Raw genomic sequence first — 19,326 nt, forward strand, 5'->3', positions numbered from 1 at the left:
TCGAGCATGAAGTCATGCTCTGTGTGGTGGTGGAACTGCCAAGGAGTAATTCACTTCGAGCTGGGTCCTAACAGTCTTACCACCAATGTCGATCTTTATTCTGAACAGTTGGAGTGATTTTGTGCTTCCCTACGCCAAAAGTATCCTACATTGGTGAACGGAAAGCGTGCTCTGCTGCAACAGGAGAACTCAAAACCCCGCACGGCTCTTGAAAAATGCAAAAAGTGCTAGAACTTGATTGCATTACGCTGATGCCATATCCAGCATATAGTCCTGATATTGTTTCTTGGATTACTACTGGTTTCGGTCCATGGCGCTCTGCCTGAAAATCAGGATGCTTCACTAACCATTAGAAGTTGGAAACAACAGTGGCTGGCTTCTTTGGCTCTACGAATAAGACGTGGCATCAAGGAAGTGTCAGGAAAGTGGCTGCAGACAATCCAACACGAGTTGCTATACTTTGAATCAGTGGCGTATTTACGATTTTGTTTCGGGGAGGGCTTTGCTAACTTTCGGGGGGAGGGACTTTGCCTGAAAATGTGAAAATTCTGCAACATATTTTATATACTTTACTATAATAGTAAGTAAGATTTCGGGGGGCTCATAGCCCGGAAGCCCCCCCCTTAAATACGCCACTGCTTTGAATATTAACCTGCTTTCATTGTACTGTAATAAATGTAAGTATATCGTGTACCAAAATATTGCAAGACTTATGACTGACTTTTATATTATCATTTAACTCGTGTTTCGTTTAGTTGTTACCGTGTATGATCTCGGTGTGCATGGTTCTTGATTCTATTCTCAGTGGGAGCACTAATATTTTTCGGTGTTGACCTAGCATCATGAAGTAAATGGAGTGCTGCCTGAATTAAGAGGTAACGAATTACAATCAGAAGATCAGAAATAATGGCACCTGAGAACCGATGCACTGGCCAAGCGTCACTCAGGTGAACGTGAGTTATCTAGCTAGCAATAGTCTTTCGTGAATTGTACCGTCAGGAAATTTAATTTAGTACTACTACTTAGCAAAAGTCATCAATATTTCAATACTGTGTAAGTAACGAAAACTAAAAATAATTTCTTTCTTAACTGTCTATTCTGCAATTCGCCTCATTTCTGTATTCTGAAAGAAAATAAACTTATTGTTGCAAGAGTCCGTAATGTACTCGGACCGACTATATCTCCCATATTACAGCTGGTGACGCCACATAATGCTTAGTGTATGTATATGAGTGTGTGCAAGCACGCTTCTTCGTAATGACAATTATTAGTGAGTGCCTTCTATGATGTTTCTGGCTGTGTCACTAATCAGTATTGCAATAATTATTGCATTTGGAAAGTTCGTAATTATTATAATATGTTGATGTGATTTAGATTTTTTTACATACCTATACTATTAAACTGTTCACACAGTGCGGTCTCCACATTTCTGTCGGAATTGTCGTAGGTCTCCTAGTGGAGTATTTAGGATCTTGCTTCAGGGGGGGGGATTGAGAACCAGTAAGAAGCATTTGTGTTGAACCCATAATACCAAAAAGTAATAATGAAATTTTTTCTTGGGGGCTTGAGCCCGATAGCCATCTCCTCAAATACGCCACTGGTCACACTGTTATTAAATAGCACACTCTTAATTCCATTTTTAGTACTGCCACTCACCATGTTGAGTAACGCTAGACATTATTTTTTCAAACTGAGATGGCTTGATTGACAGAAGTTTTGTGTCCAATCTCACTACGATTGATATCTATATGAAAGGTAAATAAAACACCTAGTTTACGGAAATCATATGACTATTAGAGAAAAACTTATCTGATGCTGTAGCTGTTGCAATGATGACCGAAATTCCTGCCATTTTTCACTTACCAGGCATGTCTATTATGTCAAACTCGAAGTAGGGCCTACTCTGGCCTTCAATAATATTTCTGATATTAATGTTCAAGATTTGTACAGTAGAAACAATGCTTAGTGACACAGAACCAGGGGCGTCATTTAGGGGGCCAGGGAGGGGCATTTGCCCCCCCCTAAGTTTGAGATTTATATAGATTTTATCAATAGAATAGTATTAAGTCAGTGAAAAACGCGAAATTTTACTTATATCAAGGGGTCCTTCCTCCCCTAAGCCAAATCTGAAATGACGCTACTGCACAGAATTCAAAACAACTCTCTTGTTGCAAGCTCTTTTGCGAAAAGCGGTAGAAGTACCATATTTCTATTTTCAAAAACTACTCTAGACTCAACTGTTACGATTAAATTTCTGAAAGTCACTAAATAGTTCTGAAATATATGGTCTTACTTTCACTAATTCAAGGTGTGTTGTAATTTGTGGTTATAGGTGGAGGTGCAGACCAGGTTGAATATATGAAGAACATGTACAGACCTAACTTTACTTATGCTGATTTTGCGGCCGAGTTCACTGCTGAATTTTATGATCCTGAAGAATGGGCAGAGCTCTTTAAAAGTGCTGGTGCTAGGTAACTAATATCCATATTTTAATCGCAAGTTTAGCCTGTGTAGTTGATTGAATCCATTTCATATTGAGTGTAGTATTTTCATGTTGCAAACTTCTTTGCTCTTCCTGATCTTCTAAGTTGTAGTTGTTGTGTAGTAGAATATATCACAACTACTTGCTAATTATATTTTGTAGATATAGACGGAATCTTTGGATTTTCTCCAGCACCTTTTTTTTTTTTTTTTTTTTTTTTTTTTTTTTTTTTTTTTTACAAATGATCTCTGTACAATGTTGGTCCGAAGACCTATATATGTTCTTTAATTTAGTGGTTGAGTAGTGGTAGAGTGATATAGGAGAATCTCAGGGCACAATGCAGCCAAGAGAATGATCAGGAAAATTTCAGTGCCCTATGCAGCTAAGAGTATGATCAAGAAAATGTTAGGGCCCAATGCAGCCAAGAGAAGGGTTAAGGAAGTTCTCAGGGCCAATACAGCTAAGAGAAATGAGAGATGATTAATCTAGGAAGACATGCAGCTTCTTTCATATTCAAATTTCAGCTGTCTTTGATTTCCTTCGTGGTTGGCGTTGGTGTCGCCCTCTTCGGTTCACGTGATAGTGTTTTAACACGAAAAGTGTTGTCTGCTTGCCTGTTGATGATTATCTCGCGGTGGGGATATTACACCATTCTGGTGGAGGTAAAAAATAACCTGGAAGGGTGAGTGAGGCTGTTTAATATTTTGAAGGTAGAGACTGAGTACACGGATTTTCTCCCTTACCGTTTTAGTACAAAAGGTAATATAATACAATTTCTATACAATGTTGGTTCGAAGGCCTATATGCGTCTCTGTGATCCGAAGACCTATATATGTCCTTTAATTTAGTGATTGAGTAGTGGTAGAGTGGTATAGGAGAATCTCAAGGCCCAATGTAGCTAAAGAAAACGATAAAACAAAGCAGGACCGAATGCAGTCAAAAACTAATTTAAAAAATCTTAGTTTCCAGTGCAACCAGAAAAATGGTTAAGAAGTTTTCAAGGTCCAATGCAGCCAAAAATGGTTAAGAAATTATCGAGGCCCAATGCAACCAAAAAATAATAATCAGAAGAATGTCAGGGCCCAGTGCAGCCAAAAGCGGTTAAGAGGTTCTCAGGGTCCTGTAAAGTAGCATGTGCAAAGTCGAACATGGACCGCCCTGAAAGAAAATTCTCTTTATGTCCCTGAATGTGGCCGTGCTGTTGAAAGTCAAATTTCAGTAAGTTTTCATGATCGGCTAACTCGCTGAAATTCCGTGCACCAACTCTTTCTGGTAATACAATGGACTAATTTCTCTGTAATGTTCTCTAAACTGGTGCATTCCTTTCTTTTTCGTCTACTTGCTGCGCCAATTATTAACTACACAATCTACAGCAAGAGCTGTCTTGGTTGAATCAATGAACTCTCCGTTGAATAGGCTTACGTGATGATATTCCTGTTACTATTAACATGTTACTAGTAATTCCAAAGGGATTTTGTGAGATGTTAAGAACAAAAATGTTACTAACAACGTTGTTACTAACAATTCGTATATTTTAAAATTCCTCTTTAGAAGTTACCAACATTCTTGTTAGTAACATTGTTATTAACATTTCACGAAATCCCCCCCAAAATGTGGCAATCGTTTTTGTTATTCACAATGTTTTTGTTGTATTTGGGGGGGAGGGGTGTAGTAAACCAACCTTAAAATTACTATGGTTTGACATACACTGGTGGAAGAGCATTGAAGTACATCCTGTACAAATTCACAAATCTGGTCCCAAGGTGGTATACAAGAAGGTGATTTTAAATGACAGTGATCTCACGTTATACCTTGAAACATCCTGAACATATTCACAGGAACCACTGGTTCTGTTTATTCAAAGGCTCAAAAGTACCTGATATTTTCAAGGTCAGGAAAGAAAGGATTGGGGGAGGGTATGCAGAATTATTTGTGCTGACCGAACATCTTGTAGCAACCAGGTATCTGCTTGTACTAAAGCTTAATTTTTATTATTTATAAATAACAAGATGAGAATCTAACTCAAACAATGAGCCTGAAAAGGTAATTTCCACTTGCAATTTAAGAATAGACATTCTTAAAACAAAATAGTGTTAAAAACGGAAGTTTCTATTCTTAAAGAGCCCAATAAGCTATAGAAAAGTTTACGTGCAGAGCTATGTAGGCTTACAGCTGCGTGACCCACTAGTAAGGGCTGTTACAAGACTATACGAACAGTGGTTCACCTAACAGCATCATTCGTTCTTTTCCACATTATTCTTTTCATCAGCAATACGAGATTGAGATTGACAGTCTCTTCTATTTAGTTAAAGTGTACTTAAAAGCTTGTGAAAATTACGTTGCAACGAAGTGTGTTACACATGTGTGTTAAGAATCATATTTATCATGTCTTCTAATCAATTGCAGTGCTTGTTTGTCATCCTTGTCAAACGCTCAGGTCACGGCTTACTGAGTTCACTTACAACAATTTGACAGACATATGAATTCAGAGATTATTTTAATAATAAATATAATTTACGTTTTCTGTAGTTTTTAGTATGATTATAACATGCCAATAGAAATAAAGGATATTGTTGGTCAGGGAATTTTACATATTATTATTTACTCAACATTTATTATCTTTGAAGTCATTATACGTCTCGATCATACTTTGTGTGTTCTGTGTGTTCCATGGAATGCTAATCAACTATACTATCTAAATGATGTTAGTATATCTTTGGCTCCTATAATGATTGATTTCTTAATTAGCAAATTTATGTAAGATGCTAAACATCACTACTCAAGATTACGCATCACGAGATAATTAACTGTGATATAGAAAGCCGAAAATAACGTCTATCGGTACCAATGTTCTGAGTTCCTGACCGTACATTATACAACTAAAAAAGCCCTGACTGGACATATTCGTTCTTGGGTTGTCGAGCAAATGATTTTATTTAGTTTAATGAGGTGGTATGTCATCCAACTCCATAACAGTTTGCGGAGCTGCGACTTCTTGCCAAACATGTAAGAAAGGTAGAACTATTCCAAACACTTAAAGCAATATTCTTTTAATGAATTTATTGTGTAAGTCATTAAGCTGAACCCTGGTGGCAGGTATAAATGCAATATTTGATTTTCTTTGACAGTTATTTCAATTTTAAAACCATCAAGAAGAAATATATATATATATATATATATATATATATATATATATATATATATATATATATATATATTTTACAGGTACGTCGTTTTGACTAGCAAGCACCATGAAGGATTCACCATGTGGCCATCTAGCTACACTTTCAACTGGAATGCGATGGATACTGGACCTAAAAGAGATTTATTAGGTAAGACGTCTTTAGCTTTTTCATTTAACACTGTAGATTTCAAGAGACTTTTTCTTTTGACTATGCCAGTCTGCCCTGCAGACGTGTCAGCAATCTAAAATATCAGTGTTTTCATAAGAATTAAGCCTGCAGGGTTTGTCCGGGAAGTAGTAGGACTGATTTTTTCCCGCGAAAACGTGGTAAAGGAGGGGGATGTTACGGCGTTGGTTGGGTGGTGGTGGGTTTCAGCTACCAGCGCACCAGTCGCCAGTCGTCCCCAAGCCTTCACGGAGTGTAGATCGAGTTTAAGGTGATCCCCTTCCAAGCCAAGGTGCTTTGTCATATCCACAATGAATCGTTTGTTAAAGCAGCGTTACGAGTCGTGGTTCTTTGAGTACGACCCCGTGACAAACTGCGAAAGCTCTGAGTGGGACACTCCCGCCTCATCTTGCCAGAAAACTCTCATGAGCAAGTCGAAAATTAAATTGATGTTGCTTATCTTTTCTGACTACAAAGGAGTGCTTCATAGAGAGTTTGTTTCGCCTGGTCAAACTGTGAATGCTGCATTCTACGTGGAACTACTTGAAAGATTCAGAAAACGAGTCGCCCGCGCCCGTCCAGCAATCGTTGGATCATGGAAGCTTCATCACAACAATACGCCGAGCCACACCGCCTTTGCTGTCATGGACTTCCTGACAAAACACGACACCACACAGCTTCCCCATCCACCCTACAGTCCAGATGTCGCTCCCGCAGACTTCTTCCCCGACGGTACCACGGCTCTGTCCAGGCCATTCAAGAGACCATAAGGAGGGAGCTGAAAGGCATTCCAGTTTCTGCGTTCCAGGGAGCCTTCAGTGATTGGCAGAATCTTTGGAAACGCTGTGTTGATGCAGAAGGGACATATTTCGCAAACTGTTAAGTCGATGTGTCAAAATTGTGAATATTTTTTTTTTTTAAATCAGTCTTACTACTTTCCGGGCAAACCCCGATAACTCACGGCAGGGCCGTACTTACGCATGGACCAATTTTTAGGGTCGGTAAATATTTTCGGACTAGTTTTCTCATACTGTAGTTGTGGAAATCACAGAAGTTTAATGGCAAACATTGATACTAAGGGGCCGGCACTTTCTAATGAACCAGGATGGCGAAAACATTAAATATAGTGGCGTACCCATTTACTATCGCCGACGCTGTATGATCGTAACGTCTCTGTGTTAAGCGTAATGCGCACTGAGCCCCACGATCACAGACAATAAATTCTGACAAAAACTTGAAATCGCAGGACGGGACTAGTGGGAGATTCCCAATGTACAGTAAGAATAACGCTGTGTAGGGTTGGCGGCCTACACCAGTCCTACCTGATCTAGTGACTAGTACGTGCGCCCTTGGTACACGGGGTCCCGGAATCGAATTTAGATATAAAAGCGTTGAGGGGATTACGGTGGTTCGGATTCAATTTTAAAATGTATGTTTACGCCTCATAGTTTCGGTGCTGAAAAGATACACTCAACTTCAATGAATAAATATACAAGAACACTTACAGACATAAAGAAAGCTTGAGAGTCACGTATGAAGTGGGAAAAGGTATGTGTTCTATATTATGCTCTTGATTTAGAAGAGTGAGTTAGATACTAAATTGCGGTTTATTAATTTAACTCACAATATTTCTTACATTCTTCTAGTTTTTCATCTTTTTCCTAAAGTTGCTAAACCTATAACCGGCCGACTTTACCATTGTCCTGCTTGTCACTACAAGAAAAATAGCGACGACAGGGCCACTGTTTCTCTACATTGCCCAAATCTGATTGTCTGTTACTTATGCAGCCCATAATATGTGAGCAAATCTGATCTGGTGCTATGTTCGATTTTCGGGTGTTATAGTATGGCGATTTGTTATTCGTAGACTATAACAGATAACTTCGTGATTGCAAATTAAAATATACTAGTGCTATGCATAGCGTAGTCGCTAACGTTATCGACTCTGATCCAGGCAGTTTCAGGTTCGATTTCCGGTGGGGACGCTCGGTCGAGAAGGGTAACAGCTGATTTTATGCCAGCCATCCTGAGTGAAGTTTTTCCTGGGTTTTCCTCATTCAAACGAGGCAAATACGGGGGCACAAAATGAGTAATTTTGTGGTTCATTGACGCTTACGGTATGGGGAACAAACCTAGAACATACTAGGCACGTTCCCGAGGTACATGTCAGGCATGTGCCTAGGGGCGGACATAGACTGCGACTATCACTTGTCTGTCATCCATGTGTCTGTTCTCACCAGGGAACTGTACGAATGGAGCACTCGAGTTGCCGGACGAGGCGCATCACACGTGAAAGAGGATGTAAAAAGATGTCCATATCCTAAATTGTAGCGGCTGAGGGCAACATGGACGAGCGTGAGAGGCGAAAGACGTGGGGCCTACAGTGGGACTTAATAACACAGAAATATGCAGAATCACACGTTTTGCTCCCAAATGGTGAAAGAAATGCATGTCAAATGTATGGGAAGTGGAACATGAGAAGAGGTGCTATACTCTGGGGGATATGGACATCATGGGCGCCATCTTGAAATTGAGTTCAAAATGTTAAATGAAAAATGGGGCATGTGGTATATCAATCAAGACTGAAATTTTACCAGAAATTCATTGGTGTGAAAACTGCTATTGTAACTGTCTTGTGAATTAGAAAAAACGAGCAGGTAAGAAAGAGCACAGAGATGGGTAAACAAATGTCACATACCCATGAAATAAACCTTAAGAATAAAAAAATCCAAAGGTAATTAGGTTGAGGCTGACGACAGTTTCGGATTCGTATGCACTGTTTGTTGCATTACAAGCCTACAATGATGGAATTTTGGCACGTAGGTGTTTGAACACTGGACAACACAAAGAATGTCGGAATAAGTGACTGATATTATAATGCTGTGACTTATAGACTTAATTGGTTAATATTATAACATATTGTAATATAAAATATTGTAAATATGCCTTTTGTTGCATTACATTTCAATTGCAATTTCAATGTAGATCATTATAAACTCTGTGGCTAGATGCAAACTAGTTGTGCGTAAGAAAAAGAAGTTACAAACGATAGAGGTCAGACCAGGTAGTACAGAGCCATCGACAACATTCTGTGCTAACAGAGAAAAACTGCGAGAGCGATATGAATAACTGACGTGCGTTAGCAGCAAGTAGACGAAAATATAGAGACAAGAGAGTGACTAGTGCGAAGTTTAATGTGACCTAGGTCGTTCACTTCCTGGTAAATAAGTGTCATAAATTGACATTTTGTGTTGTAGTGCTTGAAGTGTAGAAGGTATTTGGGTCCTGTTCGTGAACATGAATACCCAAGTAGTGGTAGCGTTATTAGTTCGTGAGTTTGGGACGTCCGATGATAATCCCCGTCGAGAAGATCGTAATGCTTTTGAACGCATCAGACGCTTATTAGTAAATAACGATACGGTGCTCGAAGAATATCAAACGTTAGTTATAGACGAGTGTCTAGCAGATGAGAATGAGATTGACAGTGAGAGTAGTGACAGTGACCATCGCGAAGAATCTTGAGTATCGAATGCGTCAACTCATTCTCCAAAAGACAGCAGTTGTGAGCAGAGTAGTAGTTCGTCATGCGCCCCTTCTCCACCAAAACAACCTACGAAATGTACGAAGGAACAGTTAGAGAAAGCCTATAATTACTGGATTGAGACAGAAAAAACATCCGGTAAAAGAAGAAAAGCATCGTCTGTATTTTCACGATACAAATTTCTACAGGGGAGTCTGAAACCCCTTCGTACTTTTGAACGCAACCTCAACAAAGCGTCCATCAGCAAAATAAACGACGAGGTGCTATTACGTTTTAAACGAACGCGGGCCGTGAATGGAATAATTCACGATCGGACAATTCGAATGTGGGCGATGAATGTAAAGAAAGGCATTGATCCAACTGACACTCTTAACTTCAAGGCATCGTCTTCCTGGGTAGCAAAATTTAAAAAGCGTAACAATATTGTGTCACGCAAAATTAAGCACTCGTGTCCAAATCTGCCAAAAGTGAGGAAGAATTACAGAGAAATGCAGACGTATTTGTCGAGGAAACAAAGGCTATAATCGTGGAAGAAAACCTCAATTTAGGCCAAGTGGCTAACACAGATCAAAGTCGATTTGATAAGGAACTGCATTCAGGCAGAACACTGGCAACTAAAGGCGTCAAACGGGTGTATTCTAGCATCGGATCACCGACAGCAGTTACGCACTCTTATATGATAATGCCGATTATAGCGATGGATGGTAAACTGTTATCACCATTATTTCTAATATCTGCTGAACCTACAGGTAAATTCCCCGCGAATATGCGAGACACTCCTTCGAATATCAAGGCATTTGCTCGAAAAACTGCAAATATGATCAAGAATTCTGAAGTTATTTCTCCAAGACGTATTTTAGCCAACTGTGACGGAAAATTGCCTTTTGCTGCTTGTTAATTCGTGGTCTTCTAACAAAGATGCGCAATTGATACATTCTACTGTTCCAGATAATGTTGTCCTTCACAAACAACTCATACCCCCCAAATGCACTGGACTTATTAACCTCTAGACGTTGGATTCTTTCGCACTTACAAGCAGTATGTGCGATTTATCATTGACGCCACATTGAACATTGATGGGTTTCATATCTGGCATCGAGACAACTTCATCCGTCTCCAAGCTTTCACTCATTTTCAATTTCGTGCTTCCCGGTTCATTAATTTCATTAAGCATGCCTTCTACGTAGCTGGATATCTTGAAGAACATCCGGGAAAATTCCAAACTCCAATGACCTTTTGTTTTGATTCTGACATAGCAGCAGATTGTCAGGAAGATCAGTGTACTAATCCCAGCTTCGTCAGGTGTGCACACTGCGAAAATGTCTTTCCGATATCTTTCTTATCGATACCCTCCACATCAACTGTGTTTCATAGACTGGTACGGTGTCTTTTTGCGCCTATATTTACTTGTAATTGCCTATGTTATTATTCATGTTATTGTATTTCAAACGATTCACGGTGTAATGAAACGTGTTTTAGGCAAGTACGTATATTGTTCACACACAGACAGCAATCTTTATCCACTGCAACATTCCCAGTGAATTGCATGTGAACACACTTTTTGTACTCTTCTTATAGAGGTGCATCCAGTGACTACATTCTGCGAATGGTTTAGATAATATGGTTTTCACACGATCACTGTCATATGCATACAGTATATCTTTTTGTCATGTATTCTTTGCTGGACAATTGACTTCTACCTTAACAGGACTCAAATGAAACATTGGTTATGTTGTCTATGTCCATATATCCCCTCTAGACGTTGTTGCATGTTCGTATTTCTCAACTCACAATAAAGAAACTATAAAATTATTCACACTAATGCATTTCTGGTAAAATTTCAGTCTTAATTGATATACCACATGCCCCACTTTTCATTTAACATTTTGAATTCAAATCCAAGATAGCTACTTTCAAGATGGCGCCCATGATGTCCATATCCTCCCACAATATAGCACCTCTTCTCATGGTCCACTTCCTATACATTTGACATGCATTTCTTTCACCATTCGGGAGCAAAACGTGTGATTCTACATATTTCTGTGTTATTAAGTCCCACTGTAGGCCCCACTTCTTCCGCCTCTCACGCTCGTCCATGTTGCCCTCAGCCGCTACAATTTAGGATATGGACATCTTTTTACATCCTCTTTCACGTGTGATGCACCTCGTCCGGCAGCTCGAGTGCCCCATTCGTACAGTTCCCTGGTCAGAAGTACATACTGGACACTTTCCCATGTACCTGAGGAAACATCATAGGCATATGCCTGCTATATAATTGTGCTGTTAGGATATTTATGTTGCTGAAAGCATATTCTTCATTACGGACAGTAATTCTACTTATGTGCTGCTCTACACTCCTGCAACGTATGTGGTTTGCTCATATAAGCTCTTCTTTTCGATTTGACCCATACATAAAAACCAGAATTGGATATATCTTTAGATCGAGAAGGCCAGCACGTTCTCTTGCTGATTAATCTCAGTTGGAAACACCACTGATATACGATAGAGTCTCCTGGGAGGTATGGTATGTCGCCTCTTCCTGCTGCAGATAACAGTGTGCCTTTGCATATTCTATTAACTGGCCAAAACGGATGTAATGGGCCTGTTTTGTCTCCATTACAGAATAAGATTATTTTTCTTTTAATACGTCCTTGTTGTTTATCTTTACCATTACCAAAAATTTATTAGTTATTGTTGCTATTGCATTTATGCTATTATTTTTGTTTATTTTGTCATGTAAGTTAATGTTGGGTTATATTTAATCTGCGCCACCGGTATATTGGCGTTAATGGCCGAGAAATTATAGCCAGTTATCTTCTTTTTCCTTTGTTAAATTGATATTTTCTGCTGTATATATATTATTAGTGATTGAAATAGAAATAGTAGTGTTGATCGAGAGAAGAAAACATGAATTTGTCGTAGTGGTTTAAATAGTCTGGAATCCGTGAGGATTCCGCAACTGGATTATATCTCTTCTGTTTACAAATAACATCAGGGAAAAAATATATTTTTGGTTCATCACAAATAACAAATCGGATGCCTGTACACTTGTTTAATATATTACTGTGCTTACCATGTTGAATGAATCAATTTGCTTCCTTCTGCTGTTACGCGACGAAGTTAGTATAAATATAATATAAATGTGGATTGGTGTATGTATATGATGAAACACGATGATTTAAAGGATTAATTGATGACATATACTGAAAAAATATTAATTATATGTATTGGTGGATGACTCATCGAGAACAGGAATGCTGTTATGTAACTTAATGTGGAGAAATTTGGATACATGTATAAATGTTTGCATCATTATGATCGTACTGGTATAACCGTGTTAACTGTGGCCGATGTGATGAGACAATAGTTTGCTATATACAGTGACGGTAATAAAAGTGGCCCAATAATCCGTGGTTGTATTTGATTTCCATCTTTATCTTATGGAACGCACTGTGTATTCATTCCTGATGTACTTTATTCAATCCTAGTTTCCTGTTTCCCTTCCTTGTTAGCCTGTCCTACGTTGGCAACGAACCAGCTCTCGGAAGTCCGATGCTTTAATGTCAACCATAACACTTATTGTGGGATTGCCTGCGCCGTACCAGAACGTTGGAAGAAAGGGCACTACACGGAAGGTGCACAGAGCTGTTGACGGCTTTGTGAAAAATAGTGGGCCTAATGATACGTTTTGAGGAGACTGCGCTCCATACCCCAACTTGCGTTGCGTAAAGTGCTTTACATATACGCAGCGTGTTAATGAATTAGATCAATAAAACGTAAGAGATGATTCCTCGCATCAAAGTAAAACAAAAAGTTATTATGGGTATGTGGAAAAAAGTGCTTAGTTTCGGAGCTGTGGCCGTCCAAAAATGTGCAAAAGTATTCGCAACATGCATTATCTTGAACACCAGGTGTCGTGAAGCTAGCTGTTCCTAACGCTTAAGATTTCCCATCGAGGCATTTCGTGATCACTGTTGTCAAGGTTTAATTTTTGCCTACTCTGAACTCACCTTTAAGTCTGAGCATATCTGGGAATTCTTTATGCCCTGTGGAAATCCCTTCCGCACTCCTTGAACATTGCTGAAATATACATTTCTGGATGGCGTATGTCTTTCCTTTATACTGATATGGACTGCCACTTCACGGATCTTCGTGTTCGAAAAAACGCAGGTTGCGATGTATTTTTCTACTCCTTTGGAAGCACTTAGCTCACAAGCTATGCACTTTTTCCTAGATGGGCACATGTGCTCTATTTGTTATACTGCTCAAAAGTGTTCGAACACTTCGCATATTTTAGTGAATACCTACTGTGGACTTCTTATTACGTTTGGCGCGAAAACTTTGCTGCCGTGTTTTAGAAATACTGTCTAAAGCATAACATTTGACGACAGTTGAATTGGGATCTGAGAAATACTGCAGATGATATATGCAATTATGATTCTTAAAGTATTATGACAAATCGAAATATAATTTGTAACAAATATTGTATAGTATAGTCTAAGCAAAAGTGTGAAAGGTCAGGTAATACGAGAGTCATTTAACTCGAAGTGGCAACATAGTTGTGAAATAAAATGTAGTGAATCACTTACCTCAAGAAGCTTACAGTCCTTCGATGTAGTCTCCGCCAGCCTGTTGAACCCTTCGCTAGATGTCTTTTAACCGCTGAATACCTCTCAAAGCCCCATTTTGTGAGAGGGTGTTGACAGTACGCCCTAAGGCACGAACAACGCTGGGAATGTCTCTGAAACGTTTGCCCCTGAGAGGTTCTTTCATTTTTGGGAAAAGATTAATATCGCAGGGGCTCATATCCGAGGAGTATGGTGGGTGCTCCATACCTCCCAACCCCATCGTCGTAACAGAGTCTGTACTGGATTGGCTGTGTAGCATCTGGCATTGACGTGTAGGAGAATTGGTTCAGACTCCAGGAAGTGTGGACGTTTGCGCCGCAATGCTGGTCGCAAATGGTGACTGAGGTATGAAGCATAGTATGCAGCATTAACGGTAACGCCCGGTGGAACTTGATGTGACAGGATAATGCTTTCGTGGTCGTAGGACATTATCATCATCACCTTCGAATTTGCTGGCTCATGCCGAAGATTCTTCGATCGTGGAGATTCTGAGTGGCACCATTCACTCGACTGACGTTTCAATTCAGGCTCGTAGGATCTTCCCCACGTTTCCTCACTTGCAATAATACACTGCAAGAAGTCATCACCTCCCTCATTGTAACGTTGAAGGTGTAGGCGCGCACATTCCCACCTATGCCACTTTTGAATCTCGGTCAGATGGCTGCAATTTTCCACATGCCAAGATCTTGCGTTACCTAAAGGAACACTGATCCGGAAGAAATGTTCCAGCTCCTGTGCCAATTGACTACAAGTCCAGCGCCGATCACCATCAAGCAGTGTCCGTAGTCTTGCAAGATGAATTTCGCTCGTAGCTGTTCGTATATGCCGTCCATTGTGCATTTTGTCTGTTGACTGTCACCCCGCCTGAAATGTTGCAACCCATCTCGCCACTGTCCGATACGGTAAAGCAGCTTCACCACAGCCCTCTACTAATCCTCTGTAAATCGTCCTAATATTTCGCCCTCGTGGCACCTGGAATTTCATAAACATACGCTGTTCTGCAAGCGTGAACGTTGCGTTGGGGCGGTATTTCACACAACAATCACTTTAACAATGTCTACTCGCCACACACACACACCGTAATATGGGTCCACAGAAGTGTTGAACTGACTCGTACACATCCGCGGAACACACTACGTTCGTCGTTTGTCTCCTGCCCACACGACACTCCAATCGTAGCAGTGTTGCCAGTTCGAGTTAAATTACCCTTATACATTAACTTTGAAAAATATAGACATACGATATCAATTTAAGTGACAAAAATTCAAAAAGGAAAACAAGTTTTGTAGTTATTTATAATTTGTTAATATGTTTACATTTCAAAAACCAAAGATACCGTACTTTGCAACATATTTACGTTGGTTTCGTATGCCCATTTTTTGCTCATTGAGTGAGCAACGATGAACATTACTTACACGCTTGCACTGAGCACAGAAGACCGTATAGAGGCCGTCGCAAACACTTTTCAAAATATGAATGTAGAAATACATGAAAAAGTGACTTATCCAAGTTACTTAAAGGCTAATTCACACATAGTGTGGCGTCCTCTTGCCATTCTCCATCTGTGCATAGCCGCAAGCATTCACACATACTGTTCCCATGTCATGCCACTACTGCTTTCAAAACAATTTCTGAAAATCGATTGCAAGAAGGAAGACATTCTTATTGGTTCTGGTCAATTTCGTGTTGCTTCTAGTACTCCGAGGATATCCGAAGCATGCTGCTGTCGAGCCGCGACCGGATTGGTTTCTCTTCAAGGCAGCACTGTCGGGGCACGGCAGGGAAATAGCACGGGCAAATGATGTGAGAATTAAATGAGACAACCCAATGAATTTTCAAGGTCAAAATCTAAAAAGAAACGTTGTGGACAATAGCATGGAACGACACACTATGTGTGAATTAGCCTTAAGAGTAAATTCCAGAAAATACGCTTTAAAAAGATGTAAGGATTCCCATGGAATAACTTGAATCTGCTCTTTTCGATGGCAAGAAAATTATTTTAGTATGACTATTAATGGCAGAAGTAACTTATGGCTGACTTGGCTACAACCAATTTCAGTAGAGATGCTTTTACAATAAATAACTCATTTTAGTTTTCGAAGAAGTGAGTTTGGTGTTGGAAGAATTAATTTAGGATTGAGTTCGTAAAGAGATTATGGAACTCAAGTGGATTGGCACTTGCGTTAACGAATACATAGAAACTAGAAGTTTGTGTACATCTTTAAAATATTTGGTCTAGGAATTAATTCGTGCGGGTGGACAAGAGATGGCGCAACGAACGGAGCGTCCCACAGTTCCGTGTATCCACACCTGTGTTGCAAACCCCTGTCATCGCGTATCGTTCGTAGTATAGGGCAGTGGATTAAAGCGTCAACAACACTAGTTTGTAGTTAAGTGAACATGGCGCAATTTGTGCCTGATAAAGTGTTTTTGTGGGGTGTCCTGCTGCATTACTTTAACATGCAGAAAAGTGCGACTGAAAGTCATCGTATTTTGGTGGAAGTGTATGGTGACCATGCTCTAGCTGAGCGAACGTGTCAGAAGTGGTTTGCACGGTTTAGAAGTGGTGATTTCGGCTTGGCAGACCAAGAGCGAGCTGGACAGCAAAAAAAATTTCAAGACGAAGAATTGACAGCATTGCTCGAGCAGGATTCGTGTCAAACGCAGGAACAACTTGCAGCTGCATTAGGCGTTGATCAAACAACAGTCTCCAAACGCTTGAAAGCCATGGGAATGATTCAAAAGATGTCACATTGGGTTCCACATGAATTGAAAGACAGAGACGTTGAAAGACGAAAAACCATTTGCGAATTGCTGCTTCAACGACAGAGCAGAAAGGGGTTTCTGCGTCGAATTATTACGGGTGATGAGAAGTGGATCCATTACGAGAACCCTAAACGAAAAAAGGCCTGGGTGAAACCAGGTGAACCAGGTCCATCACAACCAAAACGAGATATTCACTGTGCAAAGGTTATGCTGTGCATATGGTGGGATATGAAAGGTGTGGTGTACTATGAGCTGCTGCAACCGGGTGAAACTATGAATGGAGAACGTTATCGACGACAATTAATGCGTTTGAAGCAAGCTCTGGCCAGAACACGACCAGAATGGGAGAACAGACATGATAAACTTATTGTTCAACATGATAACGCTCGCCCACATGTCGCAAAACCGGTCAAAACCTATTTAGAAAATGTCGGATGGGAAGTTTTACCCCACCCGCCGTATTCACCAGACGTTGCTCCTTCGGACTACTACTTGTTCGATTGCATGAACAACGATTTGATTGGACAGCGGTTTACTTCTTCAGAAGATATCGAAACATGGGTCTCTGACTGGATCGCTTCCAAGGATGAGGACTTCTTTCGCCACGGAATCCGTACATTGCCTGACAGATGGGCGAAAGTGGTGGCTAGCGATGGACAATATTTTTCTTAAGGTATTTATGTATTTTGTGTTTGTACTACAGCTTCAATGTGTGCGTACCAACCGCACGAATTAATTCCTAGACCAAATACTTTTCAACAAAATACCTTAAATTTCTGCTAGTATAGCAAAATACTTCAAAACAATTTCTTGAGTGACGATAATATTGAAAAATAGTCATGGTCATTTTCTATTGTTAAATTTCCTTTAATATGCAGGAAACTATCAATTATATTCATTTTCTAACAAATAAAATTCATTATTAATTATGTTATATACTTTAAGATACGGTAGATAGATAAGTACATAGTTTATAATTTCATTCCTTTCCTTAAAATAGGTGATCTTGCAAAGGCAGTAAGGAAACAGGGTCTAACATTCGGAGCATATTATTCACTATACGAATGGTATAATCCACTCTATTTGAAAGATAAAAGGGCAAATTTCACATCAAGTGTTTTCGTTGATAACAAAATGCTTCCAGAAATGATGGAACTCGTAAGTAAGAATTAATCTACACATTAATAACTTTTAGAAAAACTTAAGAAACGATTAATTTTATTTAATAAAAAGAATAATTACTTAAGCTGTTTATAAATTTATTAATAATTACTTAAAATCTATAAACTTAAGCTGTTTATAAATTTTGTTCATCATTATTTATTTTAAAAGACGATTTGAAATAGACAATAGAAACTACTACACTCACACTTTAGGAAGCATATTTATTGATACAAGTAAATATATATATATATAGGCCTATATATATATATATATATATATATATATATATATATATATATATATATATATATAATGGAGAGAAAGAGCGTAGAAGGAGAGAAAACACAAGAAAGAATTTTTTAAGAGTACTTAGTATTCCGAAAATAAAATTTTAAAAAAATTAAATAATTTTTTTAGCATTGGCAAGAAAGTATCGTTAGAAGCATTGGTCTAGATACAGTATAATGTTTCTGTAACTTTAAGAAACTTCTAGGACCATACACAATGTCCATTCAGTAGTATATACGTATATGTATACTACTTAATCCTACGCTGAAAAGTCTTTCTTATTCAAATCAACGTCCAAATCAGAACAGCCTGACAGTCTGGTTGGATATGGTATTAGTTATTTTTTTTTCTACAGACATGTAGATGTAGGATGCTTGTTCTACGAAGATATCGTTTCAACAAGGAAAGACAACGTGTATGTGCATTTTCTTGTTAATATATATTCTTTTAACTTTCAATGTTTTCTAATGCTGCCAGAAATAAATTCTTTTCGACTGAATTATATAGTTTATAGATATTATCTACACTACTACGTATAGTAGTTCCTGAATCAGTTTAAATTTCGCCCATGTTCCCACTACGATATTACAGGTTGTAAAATAGCTAGTCTTAAAAACATACTATCGATAGTTTTGGCACTGACTTTATGATAAACTTCAGGCAAATGGACATGTACTTATTATTATTATTATTATTATTATTATTATTATTATTATTATTATTATTATTATTATTATTATTATTATTATTATTATTATTTATATTCACAAGCTTATCTTTGTTGCTGGTACACTTCTGTTTACAAAAACCTATCCGCCTTCCAGAGACTAAGTCCAAAACAAAACGGCCCTAGATTCTTACGAATTCCCTTTAGGTCTGGATCATTTTTCTTGAATTTTTACCACAGTTAGGAGTGAAAATCGAACGATAATATTGCAGTATGGATATGAAAATTTCGTTATAAATAAGCAAAGTAACTACAATACAGGAAATTTCGATAATTTTAACACTTTTGTCACATAAATTTGACACATATTTTTTATATTTTTAATCTAGAACAATTTAAGAAAACGATGAAAGTAAGGGAAATATCGTAACTACAAACAG

General features: G+C 38.7%; 1 protein-coding gene across 1 annotated transcript in view; it reads left to right on the forward strand.

Annotated features, from left to right (window-relative positions):
• The window catches only part of LOC145662675 (alpha-L-fucosidase-like), a 56,846-nt gene that overhangs the window by 5,298 nt on the left and 32,222 nt on the right, over positions 1 to 19,326 (forward strand). Inside the window, exons 2-4 of the mRNA XM_081728491.1 lie at positions 2,333 to 2,471; positions 5,708 to 5,814; positions 17,768 to 17,925. Of these exons, the coding sequence (XP_081584617.1) occupies positions 2,333 to 2,471; positions 5,708 to 5,814; positions 17,768 to 17,925 (404 nt within the window). The remainder of the gene's footprint in view (positions 1 to 2,332; positions 2,472 to 5,707; positions 5,815 to 17,767; positions 17,926 to 19,326) is intronic.

This window comes from Thermobia domestica, chromosome 10, assembly GCF_964235325.1.
Source record: "Thermobia domestica chromosome 10, izTheDome1.hap1.1, whole genome shotgun sequence".
Classification (NCBI taxonomy): Eukaryota; Metazoa; Arthropoda; class Insecta; order Zygentoma; family Lepismatidae; genus Thermobia; species Thermobia domestica.